The sequence below is a fragment of the Gymnoscopelus microlampas genome (genome assembly GCF_963454915.1).
Source record: "Gymnoscopelus microlampas genome assembly, chromosome: 8".
Classification (NCBI taxonomy): domain Eukaryota; kingdom Metazoa; phylum Chordata; class Actinopteri; order Myctophiformes; family Myctophidae; genus Gymnoscopelus; species Gymnoscopelus microlampas.
Genome location: NC_139945.1, coordinates 51675455 through 51689071, shown reverse-complemented (window position 1 = coordinate 51689071; position 13617 = coordinate 51675455). Strand labels below are relative to the sequence as shown.

At 41.1% G+C, this 13617-nt stretch overlaps 1 protein-coding gene across 2 annotated transcripts in view; it reads left to right on the top strand.

The window, feature by feature from the left end:
* ptgir (prostaglandin I2 receptor) overlaps positions 1-6251 on the top strand; it is a 42177-nt gene extending 35926 nt beyond the window's left edge. The window contains exons 2-3 of one of the 2 annotated variants that reach the window (XR_014601319.1): positions 5308-5937; positions 5976-6251. Coding sequence is in view for 1 of the 2 variants with exons in the window: in XM_084064926.1 (XP_083921052.1) it covers positions 5308-5595 (288 nt within the window). In the remaining variant the exon portion in view is untranslated. Of the gene's footprint in view, positions 1-5307 lie in introns of both variants that reach the window. The other variant, XM_084064926.1, reaches the window with a different exon arrangement.
* The last annotated feature ends 7366 nt before the right edge of the window (positions 6252-13617 follow it).

Genomic DNA, 13617 nt, shown 5'->3' with positions numbered 1-13617 from the left:
TCAAGGTTCTGTATCTTTGCCCAGATGGCACGAGTTCGATGTAGCGATACAGGGGATGATCAGTGTCATTTGTTATCGTAAGTGCTAAGCATGTAATGGCCTTATTGTTCATATCAGGGTGAGTGGGAAGTCCGATAATCTTGGAAGCAATACGGGTAATACTGAAAAGTTTGTTTTTGTTAGGCATGGACAATATAGTCCATGGACTGCCTCAGTTCAGTTCAGTTTATTTTTATTTATAGTGTAGTGCAACCCCAAGGGGTCTCTGTGCACTTCACAGCAAAAAAGACATAGTAGTCAAAAAACACCGTAAAATGTGTCTGCATGGTCAAACAATTTACCATGCAGTACACAGCAAAGAAGAAAAAAAGAAAGAGAATACATTTTGAACAATATTTAAAACCACAGGGCAAGAACGTTGGGGAACCATAATGCAGGAAAAAAAGAGAGAGTCGGCATCTCTAACAACTTGAGGGAGAGTATTCCAGAGATAGGGGCCACTCATCCATACATAATCATTCCACTCTGAAACAGGATCAGGGATGAGGATATGAGATGAGCTCTCCAGGACCCAAAATGGAAACTAATAGGCCACCGAGGACGGTGCATTACAAGGCCTGTTTCCTGATAGTTAGGGCTATCATCCGTCCCAAATGTGATATAATGTTTTTTTTTCCCGTCAGATGCACATATACAGCAGACATGCTGGGTCCATGTATAGCTATGGTTACATAATTGGATGTGTATGTGTGTTTGTGTGCCTTTGCGTGCATGCACCTCTTCCTGGCTTTACCGTACATTTGCTTTCATTTGATTCTCTTCTATAACTATGAAGAGGACCACACTGGAACTAAGTCCTGGACTTTATTGTTTTATCCTCAAATGTTTTACACATTTTAACTAACATATCTCTGCTGTCCGGCAGCAACCAGCTAACTCCAAAATGTTCATTTTTCAGGAAATGACAAAAACAAAACAATAGTGGAGTTAGGAGGTTTTGTTCATCATTGATAAGAACAGCTGAATGGACCTCCAAGCTCACAATGAGGTTGGAGGTCAAAAGGGGGTGGAGCCTGGAGTCAGCAAAACCAGCTAACTCCACCCCCCTTTGCTGGAGTTAGCTGGTTTAGCAGAAGGTTTGAGGATCCAATGGAATTAGCTGCTTTTGTCAGAAGCACTTTTTAATATTTTTTCATTGGTTCAATATTTATTTTTACCAAAACACAGACGTAAAGGGTGTTCAATAGCACTGATTTATGGGGGAAAAAACGCAAAAGCAGAAAAATGTAGTTAGCTGGTTCCTGCCAGCACACACGCACACACACACACACACACACACACACACACACACACACACACACACACACACACACAGACACAGACACAGACACACACACACACACACACACACACACACACTGGCCTGCACAAGAAGATGTTTCAGGCCTGCTTCTCAGCTATGCACAGATACGGTACATCACTCTGTTCCTGTTTAGGGAGAGACCTGACATGTTATCTGTCTCAGCCCCCAGAGTCTGCAGTTCCTAAAGAGATGACGGCCAGTGATTTGTCTCCCTCTCAGAAGGCTCTTGGTGTCTGTCTAGAGGACCATAAGAGGCAGGGTGGCATGGCATCTGAGAAGCAGGAGCCAGTGTGGTAGTGAAGGGGCAGGAGGACAGTAATGGCCAGGCCAGGGGGGTAGATGGGTGCGTGTCTCTTGGAAAGGTTTCTGGCAATGCTGGATGATGAGTAAGGTGTGGGGTTACAGCACACACGGTGCAGAGAGACAAGCACATCCCTCAGTGTTTGTTAGTGCGGCTTGTCCCAGTGTGATTATCCCTGCAAGATGAATGGTTAACTTACCACTGACAGAAAATGAAACATGGCCTTACATTTGTAAAGCGTTACTCTCATGAGCAAGTAGTAATGTAATTTACTGTGGTTCATGTGTCGAGAACTTTGACAACGGAAGTACAGCGAACTTGATATTATGATTTATGTGAGATGATTTAGAGTGCATTTCTGATGCATTTGTCAGTACAGTGTCTCTCTCTGATGAGCTGTATAGTTAGTAAGCGGTAATGTGACACAGCTCATGAGCATTCAGTGGCTGAGCCATCAGGCACATTTTGGGCTGTAGTAAATGGTGAAAAAGTGAAAATTACAATTTCCGATACATGGTGCATATAGTGCAAAATATCAAGGACCACACTCAATTATGTGACATACAACTCAGAAGCACACAACATCTCCACTTGATCATTACACAAGCCAATGAGTCATGATTTATGAATAACACTTTGTCCTAGCTGGTGATTGTCACTATTATCGACACCTCCTTAATCTAGACATAGGCCTGTAGTAGCAGACAGTGTCCTGGCGTTAAGGATAGGGTTATTATGTTTAATTGCATTCTCTGTTCACAATTATGACACTTTTGTCATTTGCCTACATTTAGCCACTTTCACCATGGCATCCCTATTTTAGGCATGTCATTAAATAGTATTTTGTTTTTAATAAAAAAAAAAAAGTTTCAAGCATTTAAAAAAATAGCTGCTCTACAAGCTCAAAGGGTTGGGCGATGCGTTGTGAGCTTGTGCATTGGCTATTTTCACTATTAGTTGTAAGATGAAGTATAATGGGTTAAGTGGTTAATAAATGACTAAATACATATCTGAAACGTTACAGCAGTCACACATGTATACGAATATGGTAAGGGTGAATAACCAAGCTCTTACTATTTATTTTTGTAAGAAAGTACTGTAGCATCAGTGTTAGACAGTGTAATGTATGGTGGAACTATCCTGGCTGTCACAACAGTTTAGAAGAGGAACTTGTGTAATTGAGCATACAGCTGTGCGCGGAACAGACTTTTCAGACCACATTAATTTACTTGCGACATGTTTTATTGCATGGGGCTGTGATGGTGTAACCCCATGCGCTGGTTGTGTGTGTGTGTGTGTGTGTGTGTGTGTGTGTGTGTGTGTGTGTGTGTGTGTGTGTGTGTGTGTGTGTGTGTGTGTGTGTGTGTTTGTGACAAAACATAATGCCTCCAGGCACGGCTGTCCGCCAGCAGAATGAAAATGTACATGAACATTCCTATTCCCTGAGTCTTGTTTACTCTTAAAGGATTAGTTCACAAAAGAAAACTTAATTTCTATCAATCACAAACCCCATGAAGCCATGGGGTTCATGGAGATTTTTTTGTTTTTGTCGCATTCCTAAGCCAATAATTTGATTACCGGTGGAAAGATGCTAATGTATTCGGTAGGAGACACAAAGGAGACTCTTTGAGTCTCCTACCGGAGAGACCGCCGGTCATCAAATTATTGGCTTAGGAATGCGACAAAAACAAAAAAATATCCATGAATTCAATATTTCATGGGGTTTGTAATTGATAGAAAATATGTAATTCTTTGGGTGAACTACTCCTTTAATGCCAACAGCAACGCTTCTCCCATCTTTAATCTACCCCTCCCACACTGTTAATGGCAGTTTCCAATGGGGATTTTCAAGTTGTTGTTGCTTTATATTTCATAATTGATGGTGCACAGACTGTGCACACTTTCTTTTATTATTATTGTTAACATTAAAGGGGGTGTAGGTGAAGTTAAAGTTCTATATTCTGATAGTGATCATTGGCATAGTTTGCTCAGTTACTGGGTCTCTCCAGCTCTTTAGTAAACGGAAAATACATTTTCAGGTCAGGATACCAATTTTATCCAATCACGAGAGAGAACCCCAGAAAGATCATTTATCAGCTTAAATTTTGAAGTGTTCCAGTTCCTTTTATTTGCCCACTTTTTTGTTTCATCACTTCCAATTTCACTTGTTTATCCTGTATCCACTAAGAATTATCTCTCCTGAATGGATGAAATTGGTATCCCGACCGGAAAATATATTTTCTGTTTACAAAAGAGCTGGAGAGACGGGGAGACCCCTGTTACTGAACAAACACTCATGATTTCTATTGGATAATAGAGCTAATGAACACTTATTTTAACAAAATAATTATAATAATAACCAGTACACTCCCTTAAGTCTTTTCACAACAGTCCTTCTATCAACATCTGTTGTGCAATTCCAAGGAATGTCCTTCAATCTCGCTAAGAACATAATCGCCTCGTTAGCGGCATACAACATCTGCCTGTTGTTTTTCAGTTGAGTTCCAGTCTTCTTTTGACACATCCATGCTTATGGTTCCTTGTGTTTTTTTCATTATACTATTGATTTCAACATCTGCTTAGTGTTATAGGTGATGAGATCACAAGCAGAACAGCAGGATAATTGCAGGATGTTTTTCATGGGTTTACGTTCAGTGTCTCTCCACACGCATGTGAGTGTGTGTGAGAATGCCCATGCATGTGTGCGTGAGTGTCAGTTTGTCGACCATTTGAACCAGCTTGTTCCTTCTCGGAACCCGTTCTGACATTGATCTGGACTGTAATGTCCCCCCATTAGGGCTGGGGCGATGTGGACAAGATCTAATTATCACAATTTCTATACCTTGATATTGATATTTATATTGAATTATTTTTTGAATATGTTTGAAATATTTTAAACATTCTTTACATTTTTATATATAAAATTGGGCTGTTGTCTTTGCCTGATTAAAACCAGGCAAAGACAACACTTACGCCATACCACGATACATGATATTGCGTTATCCAAAATACCAGGCAATACCTAGTCTCATAAAAGGATATTGATAGATCGTTAATATATTGCCCAGCCTTAGTTCCCATCCAGCCCTCCCACCCCACCCCGCTCCGCCTGACAACACCAACACCACCACCGCTGCTGCTGCCGCTACTCTGACTCTGTATTTAGCTTATTAGTCTTCATTCCCAGAGCCCTAGCAACAGGGAAACATTTACACCAACGTACAATAACACTCAATCACAGCACGCCATTAATTAGGGCACTGTTTGTTTGAATATTTCATGAAGGAAATAAGGCATTGTTGATAGAGGAGAGGAGCGGGGTGGTGAAGAAGCTTCCTGGGCCAGCTGCTAATTCTCTCTCTCTTCCCTGAATGGTTGGCTCGCCAGATGCTTCTGTCTGGGATACCAGGCCTTTCTGGCTTCTCTGTAGGCCTGTCATACCTAAAAGGTTAATGGAGGAAATGGATGCGGTTTCACCGTCCATCACTTTCTCTCTCCTGTGTGTGTGTGTGTGTCTGTGTGTGTGTGTGTGTGTGTGTGTGTGTGTGTGTGTGTGTGTGTGTGTGTGCGCGTGTGTTAAACTTCTGTGCCTAACATTACCTCTTAGCATTAGGAGACACTGAACCTGTTCCTCTTTCTTTAGATTGCAGGTTTCGTCAACGCGATGGAACGGTCCGCCAATGACAAGGCCAACCTGACGGCGTTCCGCTTCTACGCCTTCAACCCCATCGTGGACCCGTGGGTCTTCATCATCTGCCGCAAGTCTGTGTTCCGCCACCTTTGGTCTCTGCTCTCCTGTCGCTTCACCAGGAACGCCGTAAAGACCCAGGCTCACCACGCCCTGTCTCTGCCATCGGACATCTGCGTGCAGCAAAGCCCCTCGCTCTCCACAGCTCTGCGGTCCAGCTTGGACACCAGCCTTCCTCTGTGACGAGGGTTAACGGTTCCAGAGTTTGAGATGAATGAGTGTGGAAGACTTTCAGACATGTATTTAAACTGTCTAAATGCCCTGCTACCCACCCCTATAGATTTGTCCTTACACTCCAGGTAGTAGAATTTGAGATGAATTGTTTGGGACCAAAGTGTTGGAAGGACACGTTTCAGGGCAATCCACCCATTTGGACATATCTTGTGTGCAAAGTTTGCATTGTGACCTGAGGATGGTGCCAGAGGAACAGTCATGGGATCACCCAAACCAATTGGGTCCATCCTCCGGGGAAGCATGAATGTGCTCAGCAAGTTTCATGGTAATCCGTCCATTAGATTTTGAGATGTCTTGTTGGAAATAGTTGCCTGTAGGGGGCGCTAGAGGAGCCACAGGCTTGCAGAAATCAGTAGCGTTCATCCTCCCAGGAGAATGAGACAGGAAATTCCGTGGCTATCCAGCCTGAGTTTACATACTTTGTTTGGGACCAAAGTGCTGCAAGGACCGACAAACAGACTGACCAACATCGGCGTCGTTTGAGCCCCTCCGCTAGTGGGGCTGAAAAAGTTGGACCAATAGGCTCTATGCACAGCAGCTATATTATCACTTCCTTCACAGGTGTTACCAATGATACTAATGAAGGCTCAGTCTACCACAGTGGTTTCCACGACCCCCATAACTCTGAGAGTGTACAAATGGAACCAAATGGACCCGTAACCATTTGTACACTCTCAGAGTTACACACCTGTAAGGGGCCATTTGGAAGCCCATGAGGGTCCCTGGACGGTGGACCCCAACTGTAGACCCACTGGTGTAACAGAGTGTTTCCAGTGAGCCAACATGCACAATATCAGCACCCTGACTCTGTTTGACCAGAATGGAACAGAGCCTTCATTAGTATCATTGGTAACACCTGTGAATGTCTTCATAATATGGCTGCTGTGAATAGAGCCTATAATGCCGTTCTTGGTTGCTGGGCAGGGTCAACACTGAGAGGCAATGACTTTAGAATGTATACTGAGTAGCATGCACCATAGACAGTCAAACTGTCATGTCACTAAACACGGTTCATTAACAATATAATGTATCCCAGGAAGAACGCACTACCATAAGGTGTGAATATCAGCTCCTGCACTGAAAACAAGAAATAGACACTTTCACAAAGGACATGACCTTGATGCGTTTGTGGCTTATAAGCATGCCCTACAAATGAACTTGCACTAGATTTTAAATTTGCTTTGGTCAATGGATAGCATTTCTGGTGTCCATTAAAGCTGCAATCCATACCTTTTTAGTGAATAAAACGTTATTTTGACCAATAGATTATGTTAATACAATATACTGTAACTAACACAACTGAGGAGGTGGTAGTTAGTCTCCATGCTCTCCTACAGAGAAATGTATATCCTGTGGTCGGGTAGGACCAGTACTGGTTGTCAAGAGGTATTGCATGAAGCTCAAAATGCAATTTACCCTCTGCCCAAACAGGCTTTCTCTATTAGCTCAGCAGTAGAAATTTCGGCGCTCGCAAGAGGGACGCAGGTTTGAATCATCCGTAGGACATGAAAGTTACTGATTGCAGCTTTAAACCAAAACCTCAGTATGATGTAATGAATTCATAGCTACTACACATCAACCTGTATCATGTCTGTAAATTAAATATTCTATCTTAAGTATATATCTTAATATATACTTCGCTGCACACATTGACAATTTTGTTGTTGCTGAAAAGACATATTTTTTGTTGAGCGTGTCACTCAACCAAAAAATCGTGGCACAAAGTTCTTCCTCCTCTAAAGCTCTTCCTGTATTTTGCTTAAAACCACCATGTTTCATTGTAAACATTTGGTCCCCTTTTTGCATGTGCGTGTGTGTGTGTGTGTGTGTGTGTGTGTGTGTGTGTGTGTGTGTGTGTGTGTGTGTGTGTGTGTGTGTGTGCATGCGTGTGTGGTAGGGGGTGAGGTTTAAGAGAGGAAGCACACACCACACAGTCATAACTATCTTGTCAGCAACATTGATAAGCATATATTTCCTTCAATGTAGAGACATATTATTGTATTGCATGGAGATTTGGTACTTTGGTATTCCTACAGTATATTATGTCTTACTTAACAGATACCGATGCCTCTGTGAATGTTCATGCATGAATCTATGTTGAATTCCTGTTTTAGGGAGCCAGAATTTGGAAAAACTGCTGCAGAGGTCCTTGTAAGAACTATACTTACAAGGTAATTTTGGTTTGATTAGGCTTGCATTTGATGTGGTGTATTTGTGTATGTATTGTGGCATCATTTTGTGTACGCTTAAAGTTTTTTTGTCTGGAAAAGAAATGTGAATATGTATCACTCTTGTACACATAATCATCAGTTCTGTTAAAAAGAAAACTAAGAAAAAGAAAAATAAGAAGTGCTTTAAGTCAAGAGAGATGGAAGTTGCATGCTAGTGTTTGACAATGTGTCCATGTGTATGTTCTCAGAGACATGTTGCAAAATGTACTGTATGTTGATTGAATGAATGAACATTTAAACAGTACTGTGCTCCGTCTGAGTTCAGTTATCGTAACCTTCACTATGCTTGAGGACATCGGGTGGGTGTTTACACAAAATGGAAGCAAGAACAAGACAAGATAAACAGGAAAATGTTCTGTTTGAATTTAGAAAATCCAGTTGTTTCTGGCCTTACCATTGTCCATCTGGTCATTAAGTATGTATGTATCCATCTTGGCAATAGAGGACCGGGAGAGGGACATGTCATATCTTAACCCCTAGCCAATGTTCTAGTTTTGTGCGTCACTACTTGACGCCTGTAGCATAGCCCAGTGGTTCTCAAACATGTCTAATATCCCCAAATGTATACTGCATGTATTTGGCCACGGACCCCCATTTGAAAAAAGAAGATTGTGTCAGCTACCTCCATAAGAAAAGATGTGTCAACATTTGTGGAAAATAGCCAAAACATTAAATAGGTGTTTAATCTGTTCCCCATTTTGCTGGGGACCCCCTTGTCCTCTGCAACTATAATTGATCCTATAATATAAACTACAGCCTTTCTGTTCCTGGAAAGTTAGCATGCCGAAATAGAAGTCATCATTCTTGCATTAAAAAAGACTCGAGTACACGGAAATGGTACCATCTTATAATGGGTATTACTGAGGACCTATTACTGTATGTGAATATTTTATAAGCCTAGACTATATACAGTAATATAATTGTACTTTAATAATGTTGGTGATATGGCTTTGATTATATATGTGGTTTTACAGTGACTTGCAAATACGTATGCTCAGTAGGGTGTGAAGTTTTGTGTGAAATGTGAAAGGTCAGTATTTATTTCACCTTCTACTTTTGGTGAAATGCGACCAAAATATATTGTGCAATATCGTGCATTGTGAAATGGCAGTGAGGAATCAAGAGTTGGTCACGAGAATGACCTTAAAAAATTGCCTAGGCAGTAGTTCTAATTTAGTAAGTAATAGGCTCTATGCACAGAAGCCATATTATCACTTCCTTCACAGGTGTTACCAATGATACTAATGAAGGCTCTGTTCCATTTAGTGTAGCACAGTGGTTTCCACGGCCCCCATAACTCTGAGAGTGTACAAATGGAACTTACGGGTCCATTTGGTTCCATTTGTACACTAAGGGGCCATTTGGAAGCCCATGAGGGTCCCTGGACCCCAACTCTAGACCCACTGGTGTAACATAGTGTTTCCAGTGAGCCAACATGCACAATATCAGCACCCTGACTCTGTTTGACCAGAATGGAACAGAGCCTTCATTAGTATCATTGGTAACACCTGTGAATGTCTTCATAATATGGCTGCTGTGAATAGAGCCTATAAGTAAGTAAGTAAGTATCATGGGTTCAAATTTAAATAAATGGTCTGAGGATAGACTTGAAAGACCTTTTTAATACCTAAACAAAAATACCATTACAGCATCAAAAGCCATCAACAAACTATACTATATGAACTGGTCAAACATTGGCAACATTGTCAAATAATATGAGAAAGAGGTAAAACATTTTTGCGAGGCGTTGTGAGCTTGTAGATCTGCTATTTTCACTATTTATCTGGGGGGTCCCCAGTTCAAATATGATTATTTTGGGCGGGCACAGCCTGAAAAGGTTGAGAACCACTGTCTTAGTGAATAGTGTCAGTACCACAGCACTTCAACAAATGATCTATGATCAACCACCTTGTTTAGAAGGGCTGTTTGCAACACTGACCACAAGAGAAAGACAGGTGATTGGTGTTGCAGTAAGAGCGCCCCTATGTGGTTAAAACATGTCACAACCATCACACCACACCATTTTATACAGTACTGTACATAGGGGTGAAATGATTGATCAATTGGTGGAAAATAAGTCAATATGTTGTAATCTAATTGGTTTGGTGATGTAGCCTATCATGTAAAAAGTTGTGTGTTATTTACAACTTCACCAACATGTGAATCCTTGTCTTTGTCCCATATACAGTATATGGCAAGTCAATTCCAGTTTTGGGCTGCTGTGTCAAACCAAAAGAACACACATTGAAAATGTTGGGAAGGAGCTTTGGCCATTATATTAGGAGCTACTGTACAGCAAGTAGCCTATGCTGACTTTTTTGCTGTGTAAACATAGCCTATACAATTTATTTAGCTCAATATCTTGTGATGATCGTTTAGCTTATTTTACTGTCACTGTATAGTCTAAATTAATCATATACTGTATTATTGAATGAATGGCAAATCTATCAACCGATGAATCGATTATGAAAATAGCCATTAGTTTCATGCCCCATGAGATACACTTGACATCTCATGGCATGACAGCAGCACCGCATGAAACACAGGGCAGACATACTAAGAGTAGAGAGATCAGTTAGACTAAGATTCAACATCAAAATGAAAGTAAACTTATAGCCCCTAGAGTAGTGTTTCTCAATGGGGCTGTACACCCCCCCCCCCCCCCCCCCACCCCCCACCCCCAGGGGGCATACAGAGAAGTTGTTTTTTAAAGTAATATTTTTTTTAAGGGCTGAGGTGCTCTTGAGGGGGAGCAGTTTAATGTTACCATGACGGCCCTGTGACAGGGCTATTAGCCCCCGTCACATCAGGCCCCTCTCACAGCATTGTGTGACAGTATGTCATGGTACTGGTCGTTGTGTCTCCATGGTACTGGTCATTGTGTCTCCATAGTACTGGTCATTGTGTCTATATGGTACTGGTCATTGTGTCAATAAGGTTCTGGTCATTGTGTCTTCATATCATGGCCAGTATCAGTATAAGGCTCAGTATCAAGTCGGTTGATTATCAGCCTATAAGATGGCAACAGAGGGCAATTCTATTCTCATAACAGAAGAAAAATGGCGAGAGGTGGAGTCTTAGCGTTAAGCATCCATGCTTTAAACAGAAACTATTTTAACAAGCAAGAGCACTTTGGCATGTCATGTCAATATAATGTGCATGCACTTCATAACACATGCGTGGCACATCATAACACAAAAAAAGGAGTGTGCAATGCAGTCTGATTCAGTGCCATTCAAGTGATTTATAATTGCAGTGACACCAGTTGTGAAAAATGCCAAGTTTACAATTCAATCCATGTCTACTTGGGAATGGAATATATATATATATATATATATATATATATATATATATATATATATATATATATATATATATATATATATATATATATATATATATATATACTTTGAAAAGTGAAACCTTCATATATTCCAGATTCATTGTGTATAAAGTGAAATATTTCAAACCTTTTTGTTTTAATCTTGATTACGGCATACAGCTCATGAAATCAGAAATTCAGTATCTCAAAATATTAGAATATTACATCCCGGGAGCAGTATGGGTTAGCGCCCCATGCTGTGTCTTCCGTGAGGAAGAAGCCCAACAAACCCGCGGTGAGGCCTTTAGGAGGGCCATTCCATTCCAGCGTACCGCAAGCGGAGCTAATACCATTAGACGGCCCAATCTAGTGGTATCGGCCCAAGGAACCATCACGCCAGAAGGAAATGTTTGGATCGGGGCGGTGCATCTGATCTGGCGCAGCGCTCAGGTCCTGGACCTGGTGAGACGAAGGAGGAGCCCGGCCAGGAGACAACCCACAGTGCCTAGTCCCTCCACGTGCCAGAGCCTCCCCGAGTCCCGGCAGAGTACTTCCGGAGAAGCGGACTGAGTGGCCCTGTCTTTCCCTATAGGACTGACCGTGGGTGCTACTGGGACGTAAGTCGGGGCTTGATCAACCCTGGCTGGGTCACCTGGGCGAGGGTGTATGTTGTATATTGCGAGACCCGAAACACCCTATGACCCCAGGCTACAACACTGATGATGCGTCCCAGTTGCATCCATGTGATGTATTTCTTTATTATTACATATTAACACCACTCAAAAAAGGATTCATAATACAGAAATGTACTGAAAAGTACTGTATGTTAATTAATGTATGCAACTCAATATTTGGTCTGGGCTACTTTTGAACTTATTACTTCATCTGTATTGTTGGGTCTGGCGTCTCATAATACAATACAATACATTTGGCTATTCAAAAATAGCAGATCTACAAGCCGCACTATGAGCTTGTAGATATGCTATTTTTTTTAAATCATGGAAATTTGTGCAAGTCTTTACAAATGTCTTCTAAATCCTAACAGTTTTCTGAAGCCACTTATGTTGCTATAATATGTGGTTCTCTAACTTTTTTTATGTCAATATTATATTTTTTATCAAGTCCAGAGTCAACACAGCCATCTACCAGGAGATTTTAAGAGCACTTTGTGTTTCCGTATGTTGACAAGCTTTACGGAGATGCCGATTTCCTTTTCCAGCAGGAGTTCGCACCTGCCCACACTGCCAAAACTACTAGTAACTGGTGTACAGTATTACTGGGCTTGACTGACCAGCCAGCTGGAAAGCTGGACAACTCTTGTATTGTACAAGACAAGAGGAAGATGAGAGACACCAGACCCATTAATACAGATGAGCTGAAGGCCGCTATCAAAGCAAACCTTACTTCCATAACACCTCAACAGTGCCACAGGCTGATCGCCTCCATGACACGCCACAAGTAGCCCAATTAGTTCAAAAGTATCCCCAGACCAAATATTGATATATTTGATATAGTATGTATATTATTTGTGTGGTCTTAATATGTAATATTCTAATATTTTGAGATACTGGATTTTATGAGCTGAAAAAAAAAAAAAGTTTGAAATATTTCACTTTATGCACAATTAATCTCGAATATATGCAAGTTTCACTTTTCAACTTATATTACGGAAATAAACTTTTCCACAATATTAGATAATGTTTTAGATGCACCTGTGTGTGTGTGTGTGTGTGTGTGTGTGTGTGTGTGTGTGTGTGTGTGTGTGTGTGTGTGTGTGTGTGTGTGTGTGTGTGTGTGTGTATATACACACACACACAAAAACAATTTCATGAAAACCATAGGGAAAAAGGAAGCACAAAAAAGAACATTGATGCATTATTCTGAACTACAGCACCCCCTGCTGCTTAAGTCTAGAACTTACTGTCAGAATCTGGACATGAACAGGTCTCTGAAGCTACTGTCATCAACACTGATTATTAATGTGTGAGAATAGTCGCAGAATAGTCGTTTTCTTGACCACTGCGCTGGTTCTTTTGATTCTCATTCACACATCCCAACTACAGTACATTTAGTTAAATTCACACTAATCTCCGTCCGATTATTTAGCCACAAGATATACAGTATACTACTGTAAGATTCAACATAAAGTTCTCTCTCCCCCACCACCCTTTACCCTCTACACCAAATGTCATCATTGAATGTTCTCCCAGAATAGTGTTCATGTGGTTAAAACTAAATAAAATACACAAATGACTGTACCAACCCAACTTAACATAATATTGATTTTATTATTTTCCTAGACAGTTGAATCTTTAGAATGTGATCCATTATTAAAATGTGTACATTTTCGTGGCTCACGTCTCATTCTGTTATAGAACTGTTATTCAGCACCTGTTATCTCAACACAGAGCAACAGCT